Source organism: Microchirus variegatus, assembly GCF_963457635.1.
Source record: "Microchirus variegatus genome assembly, chromosome: 18".
Taxonomy (NCBI): Eukaryota; Metazoa; Chordata; class Actinopteri; order Pleuronectiformes; family Soleidae; genus Microchirus; species Microchirus variegatus.
In genome coordinates this window covers 8035537-8059680 of record NC_139819.1, presented here as the reverse complement: position 1 = coordinate 8059680, position 24144 = coordinate 8035537, and the positions used below count along the sequence as shown (strand labels likewise).

The window sequence follows — 24144 nt, the reverse complement described above, 5'->3', positions numbered from 1 at the left end:
ACTTGTACCGCCACCCAGTGGTGAAGCGAGATACTACAAGAGCCTGGCGCGCAAATATACCAGGGTCTGCCATATGCGATGCGAACTTCGGCACAGAAGTATACCAGGGCCTTAACCGTATATGTGTAGCAGTAATCAGGGTTAAAATCAGAATCAAAATAATTTAGTAATACCTGGAGGGAAATTGTTTTTGTTCCAAATGCGCCGTGTCGTTCAAAGTGGGTAAGAAATAAAGCATGAGGAAACAAGAACTAAATATACCGTAAAATAGATAAAACCGTAAAATAGGCAATAAAATAAAAGGAAATAAAATAAAATAATACAATAATAAAGTAGACAATCTGGAAATACATATAATACACAGTGAAAGTGAGAATGAGTAATATAGATAGCTATGAAGCTGGTATGCTTATCCTGGTATGTTAGTCCGACTAAGACTAGCTGGATTTTAATTGGACCAAATTGTTGTCTTAATCCGACTAAAATTCAGAGCGTTGTGACAGAAGTTACACACTGCAGCTTTAATGTGGACTCTCCGGCGATAGCCATGACTTGCATAGTCTTTTTCCTTTTCCCCCACCTTTAATAAACATTTACTCTCTCTCTGACCTACAAGTTATTCAAACTATGGTATGTTTAGTTGATTGTTTGAGCTCGTACTTCAGGTTGTGCGTGGGAGCAACCTCTGTTGAGTTGAATTCCGTGGAAACATGGTGGAAACCTTTATTATCTGGCGGCAGCAGCAGGGGGAGCGGCAGCAGGCAGCAGCGGCAGATGATGGTGATGCAGGCTGCGCACGTCACGGGAGAGGAGCGAGGAGAGCCTTTAAAAGGCCCCGTCGCGCCCTCACTCGGTCGCATACGCCTCTCCGTCAGCCCGGGCTTTAGGACTCTGAGTTTTGTGACCGGCCTCGGTGGCTCTTCTTCCCTCAGACGAACAGAATGGCAGCAATCAGGACTCTTACAAAACTGTGCCAGCATTCCCAACATCACGTCAGCAAGCTGCACACGTCCGCGTCGAGGTGAGTGCCGATCTCAAGCTCCTCTCCTCCGGGAACATTTCATTCTACTTGTATCACATGTTCCAGGGGTCTTTTCGGTCTTCACAGCACAGAAATAGACAATTAAACGTGCCTCGATCGCCTACATTTATACGCCGAATGCGCCTAATGTTGCTTTTACGTCGACTTTTCATTTTTAAACGCAAAGATCGTGCCTTATATTGAGCGAGGGTTTGTTTGATTGTATCGTTCTTAATGTTGGTCACGTTCACGCGCGCCCCTAGCGGCACACCGGCAGAAGTGCAGCAGTTTTGGTGGCTGATGAAATCGCTGTGAGTGCTTGCACCCTGCGTTCTCAGGAGCCAGGTTTCAAGTGGAGATCGAGGTGCAGCTGACTTGTACAGCACAGTGGCAAGCTTTGCATATGCATTACAGCCACCGTGTCCTGGATCATAGTTACGTGATTTGAAAATGTTTATAAAGAACTAAAAAAAAAAAAAAAAAGGAGAGATGATAGTGAGTATGTGCAGGATTTCGTGCAGGTATTGATTGGGAACGTGCTGAGTTCAGCATGACTGTCATACTTTTAATGAGATAATGCCTTTGAAACCCAAATCTCGTGTGGTCCCTGCACATGATCTGCTGTCATGGGATTAATCACCTAAAGCACACATCACATTATAAGCATGAATAATTACCTAATAACAAAACATTGATACACCTTTTCAAACATTAATACTTTTCATGTGGTGGAAAGCAACAATAACAGAAGTAGGACTTCTGTATAACCAAATCAACTTCCCTACAGGTGATTTTTTTTAACATTATGTGGAGGGAAAAAAGAGGGATTTATTTAACTTTTGTTTTATTTACATTTATATCAGGTGTAATTGTGACACTTTTTTTTGTGAACCTGGAACACTGACATGACCTCACCCCTTTTTTCCTTTTTTTTTGGCACGCTGAAAGGGTGTGTTATGTCACTGCTGATGGTTCATTACTCCTCAGTTACTCTCCGTGTCAGTCGTTACATAATAGTAAAAAAAAAAGCCTATTGCTGTGTTTGGATAAAGCCGCACTATAGGCTGAACCGGTTATAAGCACCTTTCAAACACTCAAAGACACGTTTTTTTGATTAGATCCTCATTAAAGAGCTGCTCGCTATTGATTTCTCTCGTTTTTTTCTTATCAATTTACACCAAACGTTTGGATTAGAAAACGCGTTGGCATCTCAGACGGAGAGGAGGCTCTAAGGATAGAATTAGCGATTGCCAAGAGTGGGCGGTCCAGATGGATTACAGGTTTCTGGTGTCAAAAATCTTTGTTTAACAGCAACCAAAAATGACATGACCATAAGAGTTAATGTGGCCCTGCATTAAAATTTAAAGCAAATTTGTTTTGTTGTACTACTGTTCCACATTCTCGCTCGTCAGTTGCAAGGCCTTTATTAGGCAGAACTATTGAGGGAGGAGGAGGAGGTAAAATACAACCTTTGCCTACAGATAAATGGATTTAGGTTTATTGATTATTCATATTATTGAGCTGAATGAGAAAGTCTTCTTTAAACTTCGCTCTATTTTCTTTTGTTAATCCATTGTGCAAGTTAATGATTACTCGTCTGATCCAAGTGTTTTTGTTGACTCCCTCAGGCAGGCAGCAGTTGTCATCTCAGGGAAGAAACTAGCATGGAAGATTCGGGAGGAGGCCCGGGCCGACGTGGAGAAGTGGATGTATGCCGGCAACAGGAGACCACACCTGAGTGTGGTTCTAGTAGGGAACAACCCAGCCAGTCACTCCTACGTACTGAACAAGACCCGTGCGGCAGCTGATGTCGGTGAGTGACAAAACGGGCACGCGTTCGTGCAAAGCCTCTATGACGACAATCGCACAAGGACAAATTGTATTCATGTGTTTTGAGCCGTTTGTCTGACTTCAATCTCCCGCAGGAATTTCCAGCGAGACGATTGTCAAGTCTCCAGACATCAGCGAGGAGGAGTTACTGGATTTGATTGACAAACTCAACACAGACCACCGTGTGGACGGCCTACTAGTCCAATTGCCACTGCCAGGTACGGAGAAACTGACAAGTCGCTGAAACTGAAATCGCTTATGTCCTACCGTGTCTGCTCAGAGTGTTTCATAATCATTCTTCTGTCGCAGACCACATCGACGAACGAATCATCTGTAACGCGGTTTCCCCGACCAAGGACGTTGACGGCTTCCATGTAGTCAACGTGGGCCGCATGTGTCTGGATCAGTCCACTATGCTTCCCGCTACACCCTGGGGAGTCTGGGAAATTATCAAACGAACAGGTAACGGGGAAAGAACACTTACTTCCTTGTAGGGTATGAAATGCTACTAAACAAACATTGAAGTTAATTGTCTAAAATTCTTGTCCGTCAGGTATTCCTACTCTTGGGAAGAATGTTGTGGTAGCAGGGCGCTCCAAGAACGTAGGCATGCCCATTGCAATGTTACTTCACACAGACGGGCGTCATGAGAGACCCGGAGGTAGGTCATGACTCTTCTGTGTATGATTATGTTAGGAGTTAAAGAGTTGAAATAAAAAACAAAACACACTAAACTCTGATTCTGTTCTATTGCAGGTGATGCCACTGTTACAATCTCTCATCGTTACACTCCAAAAGAGAAACTTCGGCAACACACGCAGATCGCTGACATCGTCATAGCTGCTGCAGGTTAGTGTCACCAATCGTCTGCCTCCAATGCGACGACGATGATGATATTTGTGATTTGCTCCTGTGGTCTAACTGAACTGTGTGTTCGTGACCTATCAGGGATTCCAAACCTCATCACGGCGGACATGATCAAAGAGGGCGCAGCGGTGATTGATGTCGGAATAAACAGAATAACGGACCCGATCACCGGAAAGAGCAGATTAGTTGGAGACGTGGATTTTGAAGGTAAGGGCTGGACTCTGAACGTGGTTGTGCATCTGCAGGAAGCCACTCTTGTGTCTCTAAGGTTGTCTTTCTGTCCTTATCCAGGTGTGAGACAGAAAGCGGGCTTCATCACTCCAGTACCTGGAGGTGTGGGACCCATGACCGTGGCAATGCTCATGAAAAACACTATCAAAGCAGCGAAGAACGCTTTGCTCTTTCACCCGGAGAGGATCCGCATGGCGGCTGCGTCGTAATGAGCTGGAGCGAATCCGAGCAGCAGTGACACATTCCACTCCCTCCAACACTACGACCCCTCCGCCTTTTTTTATTTGGAGCAACCCAATGAGCTCCCATAGCACACGTACCGGAAAGATGATCGCTCTACGGATCTGATCCTGCTGACATCTAAGACCTTTCCGAACTTCAAGTCCATGTTTAGACTGTTGCATTCCCACATGCAGCTGAATGTTTGATACAACATGGCCCTCGGTATTTAACATGTGCAATGTCGTCGTTTTGTTGGAGTTTTAAGGAACCTCGAGAGATTGTTTAATTTATTACAACAGTGGCATCTTATTTAAACACGAATGGAGAAAGGTTACAGTATTTAACTCTAAGCTAATGAGCAGTCGAAGCCGAATGACTGTCTCTCTCTCCGTTAGTTTAACCTTTTGTATCAAGAGTGATAAGGGCTAACATTGACAGTAATACAAGCTTTAAAGATCCACAATTGCCTTTGTAAAATCTTTGAAATAAATATTGCTAATATGTTCTCACATTGACGTCGTCTGTGCCATGATTGTGTCTCCCTGTCATGAATTGAATGCTTACTGTGATCTTCGATACTTGCCGTTTTTCCAGTGTCACAATTCACCGTCCATTTATGTCTATCTCCTCTGATCCAGCCTTACATAACTGCAACAGAGACATGTTTTCTTTAAGTAGGCATGGCAGTTATTTGCATAGCACATTGTCTGCAGCGAGGTACTCCACAGGGCTTTACAGGGAACAGTAAAAACAGTTTTGAAAGGGCAGCGATGACACAGCAGAACAGGTAACAATAATAAAACAACATTGCAACAGAAAAGAAAAAAAAACATTTAAAAAATACTGCAAGATAAACTAAATTTAAATAAATCAGATAAATTTAACCTGAATTAAAATATTCTGACTATTTGTTTTTACACTAATCTCAGTCGCCGTCTCTGAATCCATTTCATGAAAACTTTGCCCTGGATTACATCAGCCCAGTCTTTTTAACCCTTTGAATGACTTGGAGGCAAACTGATGAGGGGAACTGCACATTTACATAAGTGCAACTGAATCTGAACATGTGGAACTATATTAGAGAAAGCACATCAACCCCCTCCCACACACGGATCAGATTCTTTACATAGACATTACTCAATATTTTCAAAAGTCCTTGTGGTGTTCCGTCACTTCATGTTACATAATTTGACACCATGAATAATATTTTATGTCCCTCCCTTTAACCTCCCCTTTGTCTCCCGTGTCCAATTTCTCTCTTGTTGTAGTTTAGATCTGTAAGGATAACCAGCCTGGTGCTCGCGGTGGTCAGGTTGATGTGGGTTTCTGCGAGTCTGCAGTTTATATTGAGCAGGCATCAACTTACACATTTAAAACTGTATATACAACAAAAAACAGGAACTCACATCTCCTTCATGAGACATGCACAGGACACAGAGCAGCCATTTGGACATGTTTCAGCATGAAAACCACAGGTGTGACTGCTCACAGTAAGGAAGCTGTGGGTTTTTTCCTACAGTGACCCATCCAAATGTGCAAACGCCTGGATTGATTCACCTGATGCAACCTTGAACACTGAAACAAAAAAAAGAACATTTGCATAATTAGCTTTTTTTTTTTTTAAATCAACACTTGTGTCATTTGTGAAAGGTTCAGTGTACTAATATCAATGTTCAGTGTGTACTAATATCACTAGCAGACCCAGCCAGCATGTCAAGCACGCTTACCAAATGTTTTCCATGGTGGCCCCTCCTGTGTTTGCGCACGTGGACTTCCCACGTGGGTCTCATGTTACTGAAACCATATGGGATACTGTACATTCAAGCTCGTGCCCACTTAGAACCCAGGAAGCCTGGAAATTGCACAAAGTGGGCATGAGCTTATGAAGTGGGCAAACACTGTAAAATGTCTCTAATGCGGGTTAATTGTTGACTTTAATTCATTATTAAAAGAGTTGCAAATGTGGACAAACTGCGTGAAAGGTAACTGTCGGAACTAGTGATGGGCATTCCGGCTCTTTCTAGTGAACCCGCTCGTTTAGCTCAGCTCCCAAAGAGTCGGCTCTTTCAGCTCCCAAACGGCTCTAAATTTGAATTTATACATTTCATAATTGAGCCAAATTGAGCCCGGTTTCGGCTTGTTTTCACTTCAGTGATAATTGTAAACATACGTTATTCAATACATCCTGTGTACGTGCGTATTCAAAATAAAATAAAAAATAAATTGCATTTAAAGACCCTTGTAACTCTGTGAAACCACTCACTTGAATACAACGACTTGCTTGTAGAACCCCTCTGTTACAAAAAGCAGATAGAAACGCGTTTAAACACGGAATAAAAACAAGAAACTGAAGCCATAGTTCGCTTCAAAGAACCAGCTCGTTCGTGACCGACACATCGCTGCTAGGAACCTTAATCAGCCGACTGAGTCGGAGGGAAATTAAAGACGGACACAGGACTGTAAACGGGAAGCGGCTGCTATTTTCTCCTCAATCTTCTCTTTTCTTTTTCTCTTCGTGCGGTTTCTTTAACGATGGGTCGCAGCAGATCACCGGACAGAGCCGGCAGAGAAAAGACGAAAAAGAAACGTAGACACTCCTCCTCCTCTTCTTCATCCTCTTCGTCGTCTTCTTCTTCCTCGTCCAGCAGCAGGAGTCAGAGCAGGTCGTCAAAGAAACCCCCACACAAGAGCCAAGGTTGGCACTCTAAATGAGCAACGTATTGCTGCAGCGAAATTTTACTCTCAAAAACCTCTGTTGAACTTCTCTTTGTCCCCCCCTCAGATGTGATAACCCCCAAAAAGAAGAGCAGAAGAAACTCCTCATCATCCTCCTCCTCATCATCATCGTCTTCTTCCTCATCTTCATCCTCGTCCAGTGATGAGAGGGAAAAAAAGAGGAAAAAAAGTAAAGCCAAGAAGAAGAAAAAGAAGGAGCTGAAGAGGAAGAAGAAGAAGGAGGCGGCGAAGCTGAAGAAACAGAAGAAAAAGGAGAAGAAGAAGGAGAAGAAGAAAGAGAAGTTGTTGAAGAAGGAGAAGAAGAAAGAGGAGGCGCAGTTGTCCTGTGTCCCAGCTGAGAAACCACCATCATACCTGGAGATGTGGGAGAGCGATGAGGGGACGGCGGAGCTCGGACCTGGTGAGACATCACAGTACTTTACACTGGGGTGTTAAAGGGTTAGTTCAGGTGTTTTGAAGCGTGGTTGTATGAGGTTTTAGAGGTCAGAGGACGACACTGCTCACCCCCTCTTTTTCCCCCCGAGTTCGTCAGGGGAGCTTCAGTATAGTGGCCTTCACATAGCACACAGGATGTTGTTCTTCTTTGGTTGTGCAAAAAAACATTGTAGTGCAGGATGCCGGCCTCCGTAAAGAGAGGTCCTTACCTTCTTCACAGAAGTGGCCCCACAGCCTGAAACACGAGCTCAAACTCCATTACATCTAAAACCTATAATCAACTAAACATACTGAAGTTTCCAGAATTTGTAGATCAGAGAGAGAGATGTTTATAAAGTATAGGTTTACTGCTGGGAAAATACAGGGGGAGCCCAACATTAAAGCTCCAGTGTGTAACTTCTGTTTTTCCACTCCACAGTTCTAGCACGGCCTGACTCGGCTCTACTCGTTGTTTTGTTGTTGTTTTTTGATTTTCCATTAGTGATAGTACCTGGTCTGGCAAGGTTCCAAGCGAGCCGAGTCGATACTAAAGCGTGACGTTGACAAACTGCTGGGCCACTGATTGGTCAGAGAGTGTCGTCACTGGAAGAGTCATGACCTTAAAATCCTGAAAACGTACGTTAATCTCCAACATTTAGCAAGGACATTTGGAAAAAATCTCAGCCGGTGACCGTGAGCCGGATCGTAACCCGTTGAGCCGTATTTTTAGTTCAGTGACTACGTCAGACAGAGGAAGTACCGAGCTAATCTTTTTAATCAACCGATTCTAATGCTTTAGACCGAAGAGTGCGGTTTCTTGCAACCGTGCTATGACGACAATGCCCAGGTTGAGAGGTTCTATAGTAACGGGAAGCCGAGTAATGCTAGAACTTTATAAAGGAAAAGCGCAGGTAAGCGTCAGGTATAGTTGACACCGAGTCTTGTTTTCTCCCGCAGTCATGACCGATGAGCAGAAGGCCCGGCTCTCCACAAAAAGGCCTCTCACTAAAGAGGAGTACGAGGCCCGGCAGAGCGTGATCCGCAGGGTGGTGGACCCCGAAACAGGACGGACCAGGTGAGACGACGCAGCTGCTGCTGCTGCCGCCGCCGATGCACGATTATCTCACTTAACGTGTCACATGTTAACTGTAACATGTGACACGTTTTTCTGCATTCCTGTAGACTCGTGAGGGGAGAGGGAGAGATCATAGAGGAGATGGTGAGCCGGGAAAAACACAAAGAGATCAACAAGGTAAAAAGGAACTTTTCAGCCGCCGTAGCGACGTCAAACATTCTGACGTTTACCTTGTACCCTGACGGTGAATGTTTGTCTCATAGCAATCCACCAAGGGAGATGGGAACGCCTTCCAGAAGAAGCTGGGAATCAACAGGTAGAAGACAACGTCTGATGACAGTTCAAGAGTGTGTGTGTGTGTAAAGTTCATATTTTATTATTTTAACAGTTACCTGTGATTAAGTCAGTGTCATCTACTCTGAATATGAAAGATGAACTAGACGGAGAGATTTTTTTTTTTACTCCAGTCTCAGGTTGATGTGATAAGTTTTTTTTTTTTTTACATTTTCACTGAGCCAATTCAAATAATAAGTGTAGAATTAATGTTGAGATGATCTTAATATTCACTTTCATGTATTTTACTTTTGTGTGCTCGTGTTGGCTTCATATTCCACACCCACTCTTGAGACGTTTTCTCACCTTTTTTTAAATGTCACGTTTCTTTTCTTGGAATAAATCTGCCTCTGTGTGAAGTCAATGATCCCAGAAAATAAACCTGGCAGTGGATTCTGTTTAAATCAAGTTAAATTATAATCGAATGTAGGAGAGGGAGGGAGGGAGGGAGGGAGGGAGGGCGGTGCAAGGGGGAAAAAAAGGCCAAAATTTCATATAGTTGTTCTTTATATGTTCTTTATACACTGTACATAAAAACACAAGGGGATGGATAAGATATCCAAAACCTACAAGATACATATTCTGTACAGTTCAAATATTTTCTACGCTTAACCTATCAAGGTATATGTGCGTGTGTATATATGTGTATATATACATATATACACACGCACACATAGCCTTTGCATTTGACCTGATGGAAAAAAACTGCTGTGGCGTCGTTGCATTAACCTTCTTGAGGCCGAGGATTTTTCGTAACGCTTGGGTGACATAATGTCAACGTTCGTCTCTTTGCACATTTCCCTTTAAAGTCAAAACAAACCCAACAGCCTTTTATTAAGAAAAATATGGCCTCCTCCTATTTCCATAAAAAAAAACGACACAAGGACATTGTATGGTTTTTTTCCACTAGGTTAAATTGCAGGTGTGAATTCAGTGCTTTTGCTCTAGGCCGGTAAAGGTAAGGCATACACAGGGGGAGGGGAAATGTAAGGCCTCTAATTAAAAGGTATCAGACCTTCACAGATAACCACGTTCTGTGGATTTTAATACCCAGGCAGTTCATATTTCTGAGGAAAGGGAATAAACGGTGTAAGGGTTGCCATCATTGAGTACATATTTTCCTTCTCTACAGCTGCTTTCCTTAAAAGTCACTCGTATGGCTTCATATCGGGGGGGTTAAGTCAGAGAAAAATACAGAGGGGACAGTAGCACAGAGTAAAAACACAGCGTCAGTCACTCCGTTGTCTCTGTAGTGACTGAACACACACAAAAAAAACACTTTGTGGCAGCAGTGGGCTGCATAATTTAGATAAAATTGCAACTTAATCTGGACTTGCGATTCATCATTTTAAGGTGACCTTCAGTTAAATATTAACTTAAAGATATGAAATCAAGATGGAGGCCTGTGTGACTATACTGGCACGCAAGGATGAGAAATTAAAAGATTATTTTAATCACGGATGAATCAGTTGATGCAACTCAAAAAGTATTGTTTTGTGCGCGATCCCAGAGGTTTTCAGTTTACTGTCAGACAGAAGCAAAAGAAACCAGAGCATATTCACGTCTAAGAAAAATGAAATCCAAAAACATGATTTTGTTTTATTTAAAAAAAAAAAAAAAACACTTCAATTGATAATCCGATTTTCAGAATAGCTGGCTCTTAATTTGGATTATAGCCCTAAGAATAAATTAATAAAAATAATGATTAAAGAGCAGCCACTGAGAGTTTTCTCTGTCACTGCATTTCTTTTAAAGATTACTGGGTTAAATGTGGACACTAATGTGCTGGAATGGAAACAACAGGACGACGAATCAAAGATTAAGAGTAAGAACCAGGATGTGCCTTTGTGTGTCTGTGATGGTCTGCAATTTTGAACGCGTGGAGAACATGTGCCTGTTTTGTCAATTGATTGTCAATGCACTGTGAAAGCACAGTTTTACTTCAACACAGTCGGTTTGATCTTGTGGTTCTGGTTGAGTAATTTTAAATATTGCACAGTTCCCTTACACTGGAGAGCCCGTGTTGGTCCATAGCGCTCAGCTCTGTATCTGTACATGCCTATCAGAAGGGACTAAATAAATATCATCTGAATTCCGAACTCGGTCCTACAGCGTAAAAAGTAAGTCTTAGATTCGACAGCATTTTTGTACAGGATTTACAGTGTTGTAGATTTCGACGCAGCAACAATGAAGAACATCGGCAGGATTATTATCTATGAGCACATTCAGCGCCTCATTTACAGCTTACGGACGACCAGAGAGAAGCTTATAATATCCCAAATTATATCCCATAATAGATTATAACAAACATACATTATGTGACACGATATCGTAGCAGTTGTGTTGATTCTGGTGATCTGCGAGAAACTAAATAAGAAAAATAAAAAATACAATACTTTGCCAGGCAAAGACCTCTCTGAGTTTTGGCTGCTGCAACTTAAGAACTTTAAAAAAAAACAAAAAAAACACACAACATAATAGCTTTAGTAATCTTAAAACACTTTTTGTTCACGAAATCAATACAAGTTTTTTTTTTCTTTAAGTTGTTTCTTTTTTTAAATATCTATAATCTTAAATAACAATAGATATCAGTGTATCCTGAATGAGGCGGAGTTTGCCCCCAAAAGAAAAGAAGACACTTGAAAGTGGTCTTCAGTGGACCAGATACCAGATCTGCACTGGAATATAACAATAATGTACACGCCTTGTTAAGGCAATCGACTACATACTTACACAACCTGTTCAACTTTTTACACCCAGATCTTCCTCGTCCTCCTCCTCCTCCTCTCTGTTCACGTACAGCACGTCCGTCCGTACTGTTCACTTTGGCACATTTATCGTACAGCAGAGTCTCGCAGAGTCGTCTCACTACACATTAGGAAGGTTCGTCGGTGCATCACGGTGGTGTGATGTCATCAAACGCTAAAAAAAATCCCCCACACCCGTTTCAGCCGCAGCCACATTTAAAGGGTAATCTCGCAGTTTGCTTCATAGGAATAATCCGGAGGGTTTCCGTGGTGGTCGTGAGGCGCCGACTGGAAAACGAGCGAAAGTGGACAATAAATAGATGGCTGTTTTGTTTTGTAAATGCTTCAGGTATTTATACTAGTTGGCTTACAAATCACCAAGCGTTGTTTGTGAAATTTGAGATTATTTTCTTAAAAAAAAACATCCAACAGATTGATCTAGTCTACAGAAACACTGTCGGTTCTCCTCTCAGACACAGCTTTTTCCTCTAAGTTAATCTCTGTTGTGCTTTTCAGTGGACACAGTCGTCGTCGTCGTCGTCGTGGGGGGGCACTTTGACGCGGCACCACGTCTGGTCAAAAAGTCTGCTCAAGTAGGAAAATCTGCTATTGTGTCTTTAAGACGGATAAATATTTACTCAACAGTAGAAACCACATCCTACAACATGAGCCGTGTCACACGCTCTTGCTTCAAGAAATGGCTTCTTCAAATTCCTGTTGAGTGTTGACAGCCATGACCTGTGTCCATACGTGTTTTTTGTAAATGTCTAGCACCTATGATTTTTCATTGTAATTACCCATGTGGTGCAAGCCAAACTATTTATTCTAAAGTCCCTGTCTCCCATCCACGCTCTCTCACACCGGTCTCTCTAAAACTCATTTTGGACTGAGAAGCCCTGGTTCGAACTTGGTGCTGCTGCTGCGACCCCAGCAGCTCGCCGTGATGCTCATGCTGCGCTGCGTCGCCCCCTGGCTGTGGCCGTACGCCCGCTCCATGCGCTCCCGCTCCAGCCGCTCGCTGTCCGACTGGCTCTGCGTGCGCTCGGGTCTGCTGTGGATGCTGCCCGTCGGGGAGCTGGGGGCCGGCTGGGAGGAGATGGTGCGCAGCAAGTGGTTCCTCTTCCTCAGGAAGTCGCTGTTGGCGCCCAAACCAAAGCTGCCTTTGCGGAGCACCATGCGCGCGCTGCTGGACTTGGCTGGTCGAGAGCGGTGGTTGAACTCCAGCTGGGACAAATGAGCGGCGTAGCCCTCGGTGATGAACTGTCGAGATGATCGGAGCAGAAACGTATACTTTATTTTACAGTCAGTACGTTTACATGCACAGTATAGAGTATACACTACCAGTCAAAAGTTTGGACACACCGCAGAGTGAAAGCAAAATCTCTGGGAACTCCTTCAAAACTCCCTTTCAGGTGACTACCTCATGAAGCTCATCGAGAGAAAGCAGTAATGTGCAAACCAGTAATCAAAGCGAAGGGTGGCTACTTCGGTGTATCCAAACTTTTGACCTTTACGTCACAAAAATGACATCCTGTGCATTTTAAGGCATTATTCATAGGGATTTAAATAACAAATTACACTTATCTGCACACTATGCTTGCTTGTTAACGCTAACATCCAATCAGCCACTCACACTGCAGCAACTCAAGTAGAAATGGTCAATTTGACCTGCTGATTTAGCTTTAGCTTAGCATCACATCACATCAGAGTGTGGGCAAAAAGTTGATTTCAATTATGTTAAACACGGCATGGTTGCTGGAGCCAGACGGACTGGTCTGAATATTACAGAGACTGATTATCTACTGGGATTTCCATGCACAATAATCTCTAGTTTTCAGAGAATGGTCTGAAAAAGAGCGGGAATTTACTCCCAGATTAAATAAAGCAGCAGCACCGTTATCAGGTGCCCTGTGTAATCGATCAAATGCTACCTGGCACTGGTGCTGCATCTTCTTCGACGGTCTGCCGACAATGTATATTTGGGATGGAGGGAGGCCGATGGAGGTGTAGACTGAGATGTCTTTGGTTGAGCCGTAGCCAGCGAAAATCTTCATTTGAGCCTGAAATCCATCACAGAAAGAACAGACATGTTTGGCACCAGAAAACAGAGTAAATATTTTATTTTTTGAGTACTTTTAACCCACAGTTCCACCCAGTAACTCTAACCTCTGTCAAGGTCTTGAGGAAGTTGGCCTTGTGTCTGAGCGGGTCATGGACCAGGCCATCGCAGAAGGAAACTATGCCATGAGGAAAGTTGTGCTGAGACAACCAAGCCACGACCCGCTGCTTCTGCATGTCGGGACGTCCTGTTACATAGATGATCAAATAGCCTAAATCCTGCCAGTGCCTGCAAAGAGGAGCAACATGAGATGTGAATGAACAACACTACATTCTTCTGGACTTCTCTCAAATTTAAAAAAAAAAACCAGAGTTAAGACAGGCACCTGACAACATCCACAGCTCCTGCTCGTACTTTGGGGTCACTGCCCATGATTGACACACTGGCGGCAAAGGATCCGTCAATGCTGAACACAACAAACTCTGTGCCACGTGGGATAACTGTCAGGTAGCTGTCAGCGACGGTGTGATCGCCCCTGAGGAAACAAATGCATCAAAACGTGGATTAATTAAGAGAAAGGACTCTTAAGGACTTAGGACTTAAGGTAGGTATTAAACCTGCAGTGCATGGAAACATTTCCACAAAATTATTTGTATGTTGCTGTTGCCTCGGTCTGTCTTGACATAAAACTAATCTCTTCTTTAGCACAGTAATGTTAGCATCCTTTACCTTAAAAGAGGCCCCCGTCATGCAATACTATCAGATCTGATTGAGGGAGTGTTTGAGAAGTGATTTATCCTGAAGTGTTTGGGAAGTGTTTATCCTGTCAAACCACTCTATTGAGCAGTAGAATTCACATATGAAGCTTTTTGTGGGCGCTTCTTTGTGTTTTCAGTCATACTGCGGGGACCTTCGGCATGCACGGCTACAAAGTCCCCTAGAAACAATAGAACTATGCGCCAGTAAACTGAGAAATACAAGGAGTCCTGTGGAGTTGAGAGGCATAATCAGTATTTTTAATTAGACAACAGTTTGAATGTAACTAACCTGACGACCATTTTAACCGGATAGACTCCGATGCCCAGTCGCTTCTCTTCTGGGATAATAAAAGACACGCGACCGCCACTGTTGGTCACCTCCGTGTCGAAGTACACCCATTCTCCTGACGGAGGCTGGGTCATGATGTGGAGGTCAACCTGCACAAGATTTAAAAAAAAAAAAAAAAATCAAGAATGAACACAAACACATGGTACACATGCATCACTGACACCAGTCTGTGCGCAGCTGTGTGTGACGGCAAAACAAAAGGTCACCTTCTCTCCGGCCAAAGTGACCATGTCTAGAGGACCGTACATGAAGCGACCCGTCACAACCTGCTGGCCCCCTTCAGTGAACACGGCATCGTTCACCCGGTGGTTGGCGGTGACATTCTGTCAATAGAGCCACAGAAACATACATTAAATTAAGCTTTTGTGTATCTGACTGAACGATACAGGAAGTTAGTGTCGTGCAGAAGCTTCTGATGAACATTGGTTCAAGGGTAGATGTTTTATTATTTACACTACCGTTCAAAAGTTTGGGGTCACTTGTCCAAATGTCCTTATTTTTGAAGGAAAAGCTCATTTTTTCAATGAACATAACATTAAATTAATCAGAAATACACTCTATACATTGTTAATGTGGTAAACGACTATTCTAGCTGCAGATGTCTGGTTTTTAATAGAATATGTACATAGGTGTATAGAGGCCCATTTCCAGTGTTCTAATGGTACATTGTGTTTGCTAATCGCGTTAGAAGGCTATTGGATGATTAGAAAACCCTTAGAAACCCAATCATTGTGCAATGATGTTAGCACAGCTGAAAACAGTTTTGCTGGTTCTTTGACCAAAGCAAATTTTATTATTTGGACTAAAAATCATTATTTCTAATCTTGTCAATGTCTTGACTATATTTTCTATTCATTTTGCATCTCTTTTGATGAATAAAAGTGTGACTTTTAATGGAAAACACAACAGAAAACTGTATAGGTGACCCCAAAAAAGTATCCTCCAGCTCTGATGCCTACCCTGATCTTTACATGAGTCCTCTTACGGAGCCACTTCTCTCGAGGTTTTGAGGGAGTGAATTCAGACACTTCTTTCCCATCAAGCTCCAGGATGCTGGAGTTTTCATGCCTCATGACCTGAGGGGATAGATTAGTGACTCAGGCCTGCCACGTTACACATTAACAGACTCATAAACATGACAATATTTACTCACTTGTCGGAGGAGAAAAGACACAACATCAGTGGACTCCCAGTACGATGCATGGAAGAGGTGCGGCAAAGCCACTGTGGGGAAAGCGGTCAGTGCATCGGGGCAGTACAGGGCAAAGTCCAGCCGCTTTGTGCCCCACCAACGCGCGGCAACTGCGAGAGGAGTGGAGTGAACATGGTGCAGAGGCGTAAGATGACACTTTTATTAAGAAGTGACGCAAAGCAAAAGGTGAGAGACACCCCTGCAGCTACAGCAAACAGGATATTTGAATGGTTAAACACAACAACAAGTGTCACCGATCCCAGCAGTTCTCCAGCTAAAAGAAGGAAAGAAGTTAATAAGATTAACACGTATTTATTAGTTAATAAACAGAAGTGCAAGAAGAAAGAAGAAAAATAAAATTAGAATTATGGTGGTTTTCTACATGCAAGAAAAAAGATGATGGATTTGGAAAGAGGGAGTACGATCTTTACGGTTTATACATTATTCCCCATTAGTGAAAGAGACTTTCAACATTTATGAATTCAGTTTGGAAATATTACAAGGGGAAGGGAGAAAGGGCATTCTGGAAGATCAGCAAAAAAGAATAACGTTTTTGGATTGGAACAGATCATAGAACAACCCAGAGAAAAGACCCGTAAGCCTCCCCCGTTGATTTCAGTGGTTCCTTCCATTCAGAGATTATACCTTGATCCACTTCAGCCTGAGAGTCCAGTGAGACCAGGTCAGATATAGCACATTCCAGCCCCGCTGACAAGCAGTTCTCGTACTGGGCAGAGGGACTTGGAACTTCAACAGTGTCTGCCTCACCGTCCAGTTCTGCCAACAGATCTGCATCAGGTGGTCCTGCATCAGGAGCTCCTGCAGCCTGGCCAGCGATTGCTTTCTTACGGGACTTGGGGGGACTTTTGAGGAAGAACTTATTTTGTGACGTTAAGGCGATTTGGGACAAAAAGCTGAACTTTTTGGATGGGTTAGTTTGGCACGATTTGGCTATGGAGGGGGGGGGGAGAGAAAACAGAAAAACATGGTTTTATGTTGGTATGTGACAGCTTTCTTGATGCAGTTTGAAGTGATGTGTCCAGTGTTTGTAAGCTGCTGTAAACAGAATTAAGTGTGAATGTCAAAGCTGAGGAAAAAAAACTGTTAGTAACAGTGAAGGCAGTTGGAGAAGTTGAAGATCCTCTGGTGCTTTTGTTGTTGCAGGAGCCGAAATCTATCACAGTTCTAGAGCTGAAACAATGAATCGATTACTAAACGAATCGTCAACTATTTTGATAATCGAATAATCGGTTTGAAGCTTTTTTCATTATTAAAACAAGATTTCAGATTGTTTCAGCTCCTTAAATGTGTATATTTTCTTCGTTTCTTTGCTCAATACAACAAAGAAATCATTAAAACTGAATCATTTTGGTTTGTGGACAAAACAAGACATTCGAGGACATCAACTTTTAATCGATTAATTGAGAAAATAATCGTCAGATAACGAAAATAATCGTAAATTGCAGCTCTAGTTAGTTCCTGTGCGTATCCTGGGGTAACGGTTTATTGTTGCTGCTGAAACAGCAGTATTCAGAACAGGAATGTGAGGTACAAATACTGTGAAGGACAATCAAACAAACAGGAAACATGGAACCAGTTATCTCGAGAAAACATCGTCATACGGAGTAGACGGAGCAGGAATGGCTGAGGGGAGGCACATGTGTCTACAGTCCATGCAGTATGACATCAGATAAATGCAGCACTCTTTGTTCTTTGCATTTACATTTAGACGGTGGAGAAGAGAAAGACAAGACAGTGGAAGAAAAGTGGCGCTGAGATTAAATCTTCTTCAGGGGATTTTCAACAGGACACGGACAAAAAAATACATCCTGCATTGATCTCCATTCAATGCAGGTGTTCAGTCTGGCTAATTAGAGGTGGCAAAAGGAGCGGGGTATGGGTCGTCTACCTGGCTGACTAAGCTGTTTCGACTCTAGTGCGGGGTGGGTGTGAAGTCAGAGAAACCGGGCTGAGAGACAGAGGTGTGTGAGCAAAGTAGGAAAAAGGAAACTACTTGAGAAACTGTGGACAGAAAAGAAAAGAAAGAAGGAAGATAACTGTGTTTATCCAGTGTTTGTGTGAGTGGAAGGAAGACTGGTTGGTATTGAGAACACTTACTGTTGGCTATGTTGGTGGCAGTGTAACTGTCTGCCATTCCTGAGACCTGGCTGGCAATGCTGACCTCACTGGCCCTCCGCTGGCCCCGGGAGAGGGGGCCCGTTACAGGGGATGAGGGGTACGAATTGTCCATGAAGACACCACCATGAGACTGAACAACATCCGCTATTGAGCCGAAACAAGGAGATCCCATTAGACAGAGACAAAGGTAAGGGGGGGGGAGGGGGGAACTCAACAGAGATGGAGGAGCAGGAACGCGGGGGGTAAAGGAGAAGAAATATGACATCAGGCACCGTGGTTTCAGAGGATATGTGAAACCACAGAGTAGCCACGTGGCAGCCAAGGTCAGATTTCTGTAACTGATTTATATGGAAACATAAACACGAAACACTTAGTGAATGGAAAAAGCACAAATGTGTTACTATCTCGTATGAAGAGGACTTTTGTCTAGTAGCCAAATAATATGTAAACGTGAAGTAGTGCTGGACATTTTTTATAAAATCAGGTCATCTGCTCAAGGAGAATCAAATAGCACAGGATATTCCTGATGCATCAGGCCCAACGTGTACACACACACACACACACAAACACCATCAAAAGCAGCACAATCTTCACACTGAAACAAGTCTCCCCACACACACACACACACAACTGCAGAAATACCCTCTGCTACAGTAATCTGATATTATGGAAAGGATCCTCACACACAAAATCCGGCCTCAAAACTCACAGCACAAACGCAAACACTTGTGTTCTCCAAACATCGAATGTGTCCCTGGAGCGCTGTAACAATTAGCTAGAATTTCAAGTTTTAAACCAACGAGAGAATAGAACTTTAAAGTAAATACTTAAAACTGTAGTGCATAACTTGTCTCTTAGATTCAAACCATTGTCAAAAGAGGTCACACAAAACCGATTAAGCCTATCAGCTCCATACGTGTTTCTCAGTAAAGTGAAGCTCATGTGCGAAATTCCTGCGCTGCACACAGGAAGTGATTATTGTCATGTCTCTACAGACGAAAGCGGCAACGTCGACAACATTGCATTGCAGCGACGGCTGCTAACAGGTCGGTCTATGACTGAAAACACAAGCGCATGTAAATTCGAGAACATCGCCATTTCGATGTTTGACAAACACGTTTTTAACATTTTCTGACATTTTATAGACCAAACGATTAATCGAGAAAAGAATTGTTAGTTGCAGCTCTAAATATTACGTTGTTTAACAGAGGAAGAAAAATAACATCAACAACAAAAATCACCAAAAAGTTATGCACTGCAGCTGTGATGCGACAAAGAAATGTATAGTTTTTTTTTTTAGTTTGTACACTGAATGTCTGGAGAAACAAGTGCAGCTCAAGACTCTTGACACAACAGTGACACGTGAACACAAACGACGAGACACAGTGAATGGAAGGGGGATGCAGACAGATGCAGGTGAATGGGAGAGGCTACACACACTCCATAGTGGCGGGTGTGGCTTTGAGGAAGCCCTCCTGCCAGTTTAGCACAGGCACAGGGATGCAGGTCTCACTGATGGTCTCCTGACAGCGTAGGGACAGGTGAGGCCCGCTGTCAAGCAGCAGCTGAGCGTTGCTCTGGACTGTCTCCACTACAGAGGGAGGTGGAGGGACAGAGGGGGGGTCAGAGGTCGGGGGGGGGGGACAGGTATGTGGATATAGGGACAGGAGGCCAAGAGAGGAAGAAGGAAGAAGACACAAAAACATATGAAGCAAGAACAACTGAAACATGAGACAAGGAGGTAGAGTTGAGGCCACTTATTTGAACCTAAACTTGCTTCTACGACAAAAACATATCCATCACAAGCCCTAAAACGTGTCATTCATGAACACGTAACTCATAAGATGAGGTAGACCTGAGGATAAGCAGTCACATATCACTGTTTGGCCTCTTTCACTTCAAATGCCTGGCCTAGTCAGAAACATCTTTGTCATTAAACTACCGTTCAAAAGTTTGGGGTCACTTAGAAATGGCCTTATTTTTGAAGGAAAATAACTTTTTTCTAATGAATATAACATTAAATGAATCATAAATACACTCTATACATTATTAATGTGGTAAACGACTATTCTAGCTGCAATCGTCTGGTTTTTAATGGAATATGTACATAGGTGTATAGAGGCTCTTTTCCAGTGTTCTAATGGTACATTGTGTTTGTGAATCACGTTAGAAGGCTATTGGATGGTTAGAAAACCATTGAAAACCCTTGTGCAATCAATCAAAAATCATTATTTCTAATCTTGTCATGTCTTGACTATATTTTCTATTCATTTTGTAACTCTTTTGATGAATAAAACTGTGATTTTTAATGGAAAACCCTCCCTGTCATGTCACATTTTAATAAACCCTAGCTTCTGTTTCAGACGTAGAAACTGTATCTTCAGGAGCTTAACTCCTGATGCATCAGTGACATGGATGACTTCACAGTTATTAGCTATGTTCTGTGGTCCTTATTCTGGGGGGAATCACGTGTAAAATGTGCGGTGGCTCTGATGGTTACTCTACGATAACAACCAGTCTGGACAGAAACAACCAGCACGACTATGACCACATTTAGATGAATAAACTGCTTCACAAAACATTTTGAAACACAAACAGTAGAAAAATGGCCATGTGAAAAACAAAGAAATGCTTATTTATTGTTGCTACTAAAGCATCTTTAGTGCCTCCGCATCCGCTGTCCGCTGATCTTTGGGTTTAAAGGAGATATTAAGCAGCCATTTCATTAACAGAAAATGTTGCATTTGTGCATGTGGATCCAGTTTAGAACAACACAGAGCTGAGGGCTCACCCAGTAGCGCAGAGTTTCCATCTCCCAGGGGGAAGCGTTGATAGCGGGGCACGTTGAAGGGCGGAAGCAGGTGAAACTTCCTCTCCAGTAAAGGCTCCAGGCGGGAGGCTGAGGGATCTGCTGGGTGGAACAGGTTATAGACCTGCTGACAGGCAGGTCGCAGCTGGGCCACTAGAGGGAGAAAGAGGACCAAAGACGTGAGAACAGAAGAGAGGGTGGGATGGAAAAGTTGTGCAACAACGTCTTTTATTTGAAGATATCTTCTGTGAAAAAGCATGGAAAAACTGATGACATAAAGCAATTAGCAATGTGATTTAATATTTTATTAGTAAAGCCTAAACTCATACTCTTACTGACAACACAGCACTGCCAAATGTTATTCTGTTTTTATTGTTATTATTTTTTACTGTATTTTATTCTATTTTTATATTGCATTTGTGTGTTTTGTGTGTACGGTAACCTTGAGTGCCAAACAAATAAAATGTATTATTATTATTATTATTATACCCTCCACAGGGCAAAATACTGTGTAGCTCAACCATTATCAAATCTTTTGATTAAGGTGGCTGCAATTTATTAAAAATACTGGAAAGACTTGACCCTCCCCTCGTCCAGTACAAACCTACAATTTTAACATTACATTAACGTTAAAAGAATTTGATTTGCAAGCAGTAAATCATTTTTTTCATTGTATATTAGTGCTATTAGTGTATTCATACATTCAATACATAGAGCTCGTTTAATTTACGGGACTATATGGGACTAAGCCATTTCCTTTCCATTTGCTGTTTTCATTTTGCACCCATTGTTCATACTACAGCACACATTGCATTCTTCTGTATAAAGAAACTCACCATCGAGCATGGGAATGACGGTCTTCCTCAGAGCGAGCACCAAACCCAGCGGAGAGCCAAAGAGGAAAAAGTCGGCCACTTCAAAGTCAAACTTCCCCAGGGAGCCTCCGTCCAGCATCGTGCTGCTGCTTGACCTGCGCGAAGCTGCGTCACTTCGCAACACACTGGAGTGTAAGCTGGAAGAACATGACAAGAGTCATTTCTCGCTACAGTCCTAAAAATACACCGCATTCTGAGGGTAACATGAAAACGAGGGGCAGAGTTCTTTTTTTAACACCCTGGTGGAGATTTATATTTCCAACAACAAACCTGGTCAGGAAGGCCTGGTGTTGTTTTATTGTGTCCAGTTCGTAGGTGGACGAGTCGCTTCTCTTGCGCGGCATTTGTCTCTTGGTGTCCTCGGCCACACCTGCACGAGGGATGTCGATGTTGCTGCGACTGAGATGGCGGCTGCCCTCCAGGGTCGGAGAGGACGACCCGTGACCGCAGTTAATGATGATGCCGGGAGAGAGGAGGTCCTGATCCTGGGTGGGAGATTTTAGGGAAACATTTTTGAACAAAAGCAGAAGAATAGTGCTTAAAAGTACTTTTTTTTTGTTAAAAGAAGAATTTAATATTCACTCTCTTACCTGTACACTGATGACGCTGCCCCTGCGACTGCTGTTCTGGCTCTCATTTATGGTCTGATTGCTGCTGCACAGAGCATCAAATCCCAGGATTCCTCCCACACAGTCCCCGATGAGACACACCTAAAGAAGTCAGAAATAATATTTGTTGACTCCACCGCATGCCCAGGTTCAGGTTTACTTTAAGTAGACATGTTATACCCTATTTCTACAAGTTAACCTAGTTCCCTGGTGTCCTTTGCCTACTCATAGGGCCTACAGAGTCCCACATATAAGTATCAAAATTATTAAAAAGTTGATTTACGTCTCCTTTAAAATATGAGTGCTAAATGACTGGGTTTTCCAATTGCCTCTGTCAGTCATGACATAAAACGAAGACACGAGGTCTAAACACATCTATGCTGAGAAACTCCGAGAACACAGAACCAAACACCTGTCCGTATGGCGTCAAACGACTTCACAGGACAGTAACTGACCTGGCCGGAGAAAGCAGAGCCGTCCAGAGACTTTATAAAATCCATGTACACCTGGTTGGCTCTGACGATGACGGTGGCCACAGCCTCCTGGTACTGTGGAGCAGAGGTGGCCAGAAGGGGCAGAGCAGCCAGTGGGATGTGGTCCTGACTGCTGGACAGACATCCCTCATCATAGCCATGAGGGCTGAGACTATATTACAAAAGACAAAAATGGACTATTGGTACATACTGTACGTTTATCAAGAAGTGTGAAGAAATGTACACAGAAAGTGCGGGTAAAGTATCCTCAATGCTTGCATCTCGCACAGAATATGTGTAAGTGTGTGGCGTCTTACTTGGACACCAGGGAGAAGGCCTCGGCGCAGATGGCAGGGCACGGTACCAAGCGGATGGCGATGCGTCCCAGCGCAGCAGGATAGTGAACACGCATGACTGTGTCAAAGGCCGTACTAATTGTGTTGACGTCTGCCTGCTTGCTGTTCTGATCCCCTCCGCCTGTATCCAGGATGTTCCCTCCGTGAAGAACCAAGATCAGCACGTGGATCTTGGAAGGCTGCAGGCACTGCTGCGACGAACTCTCCTGAAAAGGAAAAATAAATTAAAGGGGCGGGCGATGGTGGAAACATCTAGGAATGGTTCCTGGAGGTCCAGTAAAGAAGGAGGAGCATCATCATCATCAATGACATTTAAAAAAAGCATGCTCATCAAGAGGCGAAACAAGTAACAGAGAAATGCTTTTTGCAAATGGACATCGGGTTTCTTTTGTCAGATTTGTGAGTCATGGCTTCATCTCTTCAAACATGGATCACACAAAAAAACTTCTTAGTGGGGGACAGAGAACCATGAAGGGGGGGGAGAGAACAGAGCCAGCCTTCACTCCACCTGGACAACTGTTCCGACTAACAGCAAACAACGACAATGCTTGCCGACGACAAATCACACTGATTAGAACAGCAGAATGTGTAGTTTTGTCATGTGCAGCTGATCCAAAACTTCACATTGTCATGGAAGCACTGTATGTACAGTCAACACCACAGCTGCAAATACACGGGAGTTGAACAGAGGGTGGTGAGGTTGAGGAGTACACATGGTTTTGGGCAACGGCAGGGAAAAAGGGGGGGCAGAGGACGTGACGTGACGTGACTACTGGGTTTGTTCGGGGGAGGGGGGGGGTGGGTGGGGAGTCGGAAAAGTCTCTGTGGAGCTTCTTTAGTCCACAGTGCGGTGGGGCCGAAAATGTTTACTTACTGACTGGTGCCTTGTTACTGTGATGGTGGGAATGGGAGAGCTATCGGCTTGGCCGCTAACAGAGCCACGCATCTGAACACAAGAGGACAGAGAGGCTCAAGGATAAACAGCCATTCTCTTACCTCCAAAGAGTTTTTTCATTGTAAAACCAGAACAAAAATTTTAATTAAAGTTTA

General features: G+C 43.3%; 3 protein-coding genes across 7 annotated transcripts in view; 2 read left to right on the top strand and 1 right to left on the bottom strand.

Moving 5' to 3' along the window:
• Window positions 1–846: 846 nt before the first annotated feature.
• mthfd2 (methylenetetrahydrofolate dehydrogenase (NADP+ dependent) 2, methenyltetrahydrofolate cyclohydrolase) lies at window positions 847–4682 on the top strand. Its single transcript, XM_083904966.1, has 8 exons — window positions 847–1021; window positions 2650–2834; window positions 2947–3069; window positions 3161–3313; window positions 3405–3512; window positions 3608–3700; window positions 3800–3925; window positions 4010–4682. The coding sequence occupies exons 1-8, from the start codon at window positions 942–944 to the stop codon at window positions 4156–4158; spliced, it is 1017 nt and encodes a 338-aa protein (XP_083761092.1). The 5' UTR covers window positions 847–941; the 3' UTR covers window positions 4159–4682.
• Window positions 4683–6629: 1947 nt separating this feature from the next.
• arl6ip4 (ADP-ribosylation factor-like 6 interacting protein 4) lies at window positions 6630–9127 on the top strand. The gene is made up of 5 exons (XM_083904870.1): window positions 6630–6866; window positions 6954–7307; window positions 8279–8396; window positions 8504–8573; window positions 8660–9127. The coding sequence occupies exons 1-5, from the start codon at window positions 6704–6706 to the stop codon at window positions 8714–8716; spliced, it is 762 nt and encodes a 253-aa protein (XP_083760996.1). The 5' UTR covers window positions 6630–6703; the 3' UTR covers window positions 8717–9127.
• A 123-nt stretch (window positions 9128–9250) lies between these two features.
• LOC310939750 (membrane-associated phosphatidylinositol transfer protein 2-like) overlaps window positions 9251–24144 on the bottom strand; it is a 48553-nt gene continuing 33659 nt past the window's right edge. For 2 of the 5 annotated variants that reach the window (XM_083904582.1, XM_083904583.1), the window contains exons 10-26: window positions 23969–24040; window positions 23056–23300; window positions 22721–22910; window positions 22248–22367; window positions 21928–22142; window positions 21619–21794; window positions 20765–20935; window positions 19412–19564; window positions 17953–18117; window positions 15796–15944; window positions 15602–15718; window positions 14849–14965; window positions 14583–14731; window positions 13921–14070; window positions 13643–13823; window positions 13408–13536; window positions 9251–12736 (exon numbers count right to left, since the gene is read on the bottom strand). In XM_083904582.1, the coding sequence (XP_083760708.1) occupies window positions 12353–12736; window positions 13408–13536; window positions 13643–13823; window positions 13921–14070; window positions 14583–14731; window positions 14849–14965; window positions 15602–15718; window positions 15796–15944; window positions 17953–18117; window positions 19412–19564; window positions 20765–20935; window positions 21619–21794; window positions 21928–22142; window positions 22248–22367; window positions 22721–22910; window positions 23056–23300; window positions 23969–24040 (2883 nt within the window). In that variant the 3' untranslated portion in view covers window positions 9251–12352. Of the gene's footprint in view, window positions 12737–13407; window positions 13537–13642; window positions 13824–13920; window positions 14071–14582; window positions 14732–14848; window positions 14966–15601; window positions 15719–15795; window positions 15945–16479; window positions 16786–17952; window positions 18118–19411; window positions 19565–20764; window positions 20936–21618; window positions 21795–21927; window positions 22143–22247; window positions 22368–22720; window positions 22911–23055; window positions 23301–23968; window positions 24041–24144 lie in introns of all 5 variants that reach the window. The other 3 variants (XM_083904586.1, XM_083904585.1, XM_083904584.1) reach the window with 3 other exon arrangements.

Bases quoted from the DNA above. Each gene is read 5' to 3' on its own strand.
- arl6ip4 (XM_083904870.1), top strand. From the start codon at position 6,704: ATGGGTCGCAGCAGATCACCGGACAGAGCCGGCAGAGAAAAGACGAAA. The intron at 6,867-6,953 runs GTTGGCACTCTA...TCCCCCCCTCAG, and splicing joins ACCCCCACACAAGAGCCAAG to ATGTGATAACCCCCAAAAAG. The intron at 7,308-8,278 runs GTGAGACATCAC...TTTCTCCCGCAG, and splicing joins GACGGCGGAGCTCGGACCTG to TCATGACCGATGAGCAGAAG.
- mthfd2 (XM_083904966.1), top strand. From the start codon at position 942: ATGGCAGCAATCAGGACTCTTACAAAACTGTGCCAGCATTCCCAACAT. The intron at 3,070-3,160 runs GTACGGAGAAAC...CTTCTGTCGCAG, and splicing joins AGTCCAATTGCCACTGCCAG to ACCACATCGACGAACGAATC. The intron at 3,314-3,404 runs GTAACGGGGAAA...CTTGTCCGTCAG, and splicing joins GGAAATTATCAAACGAACAG to GTATTCCTACTCTTGGGAAG.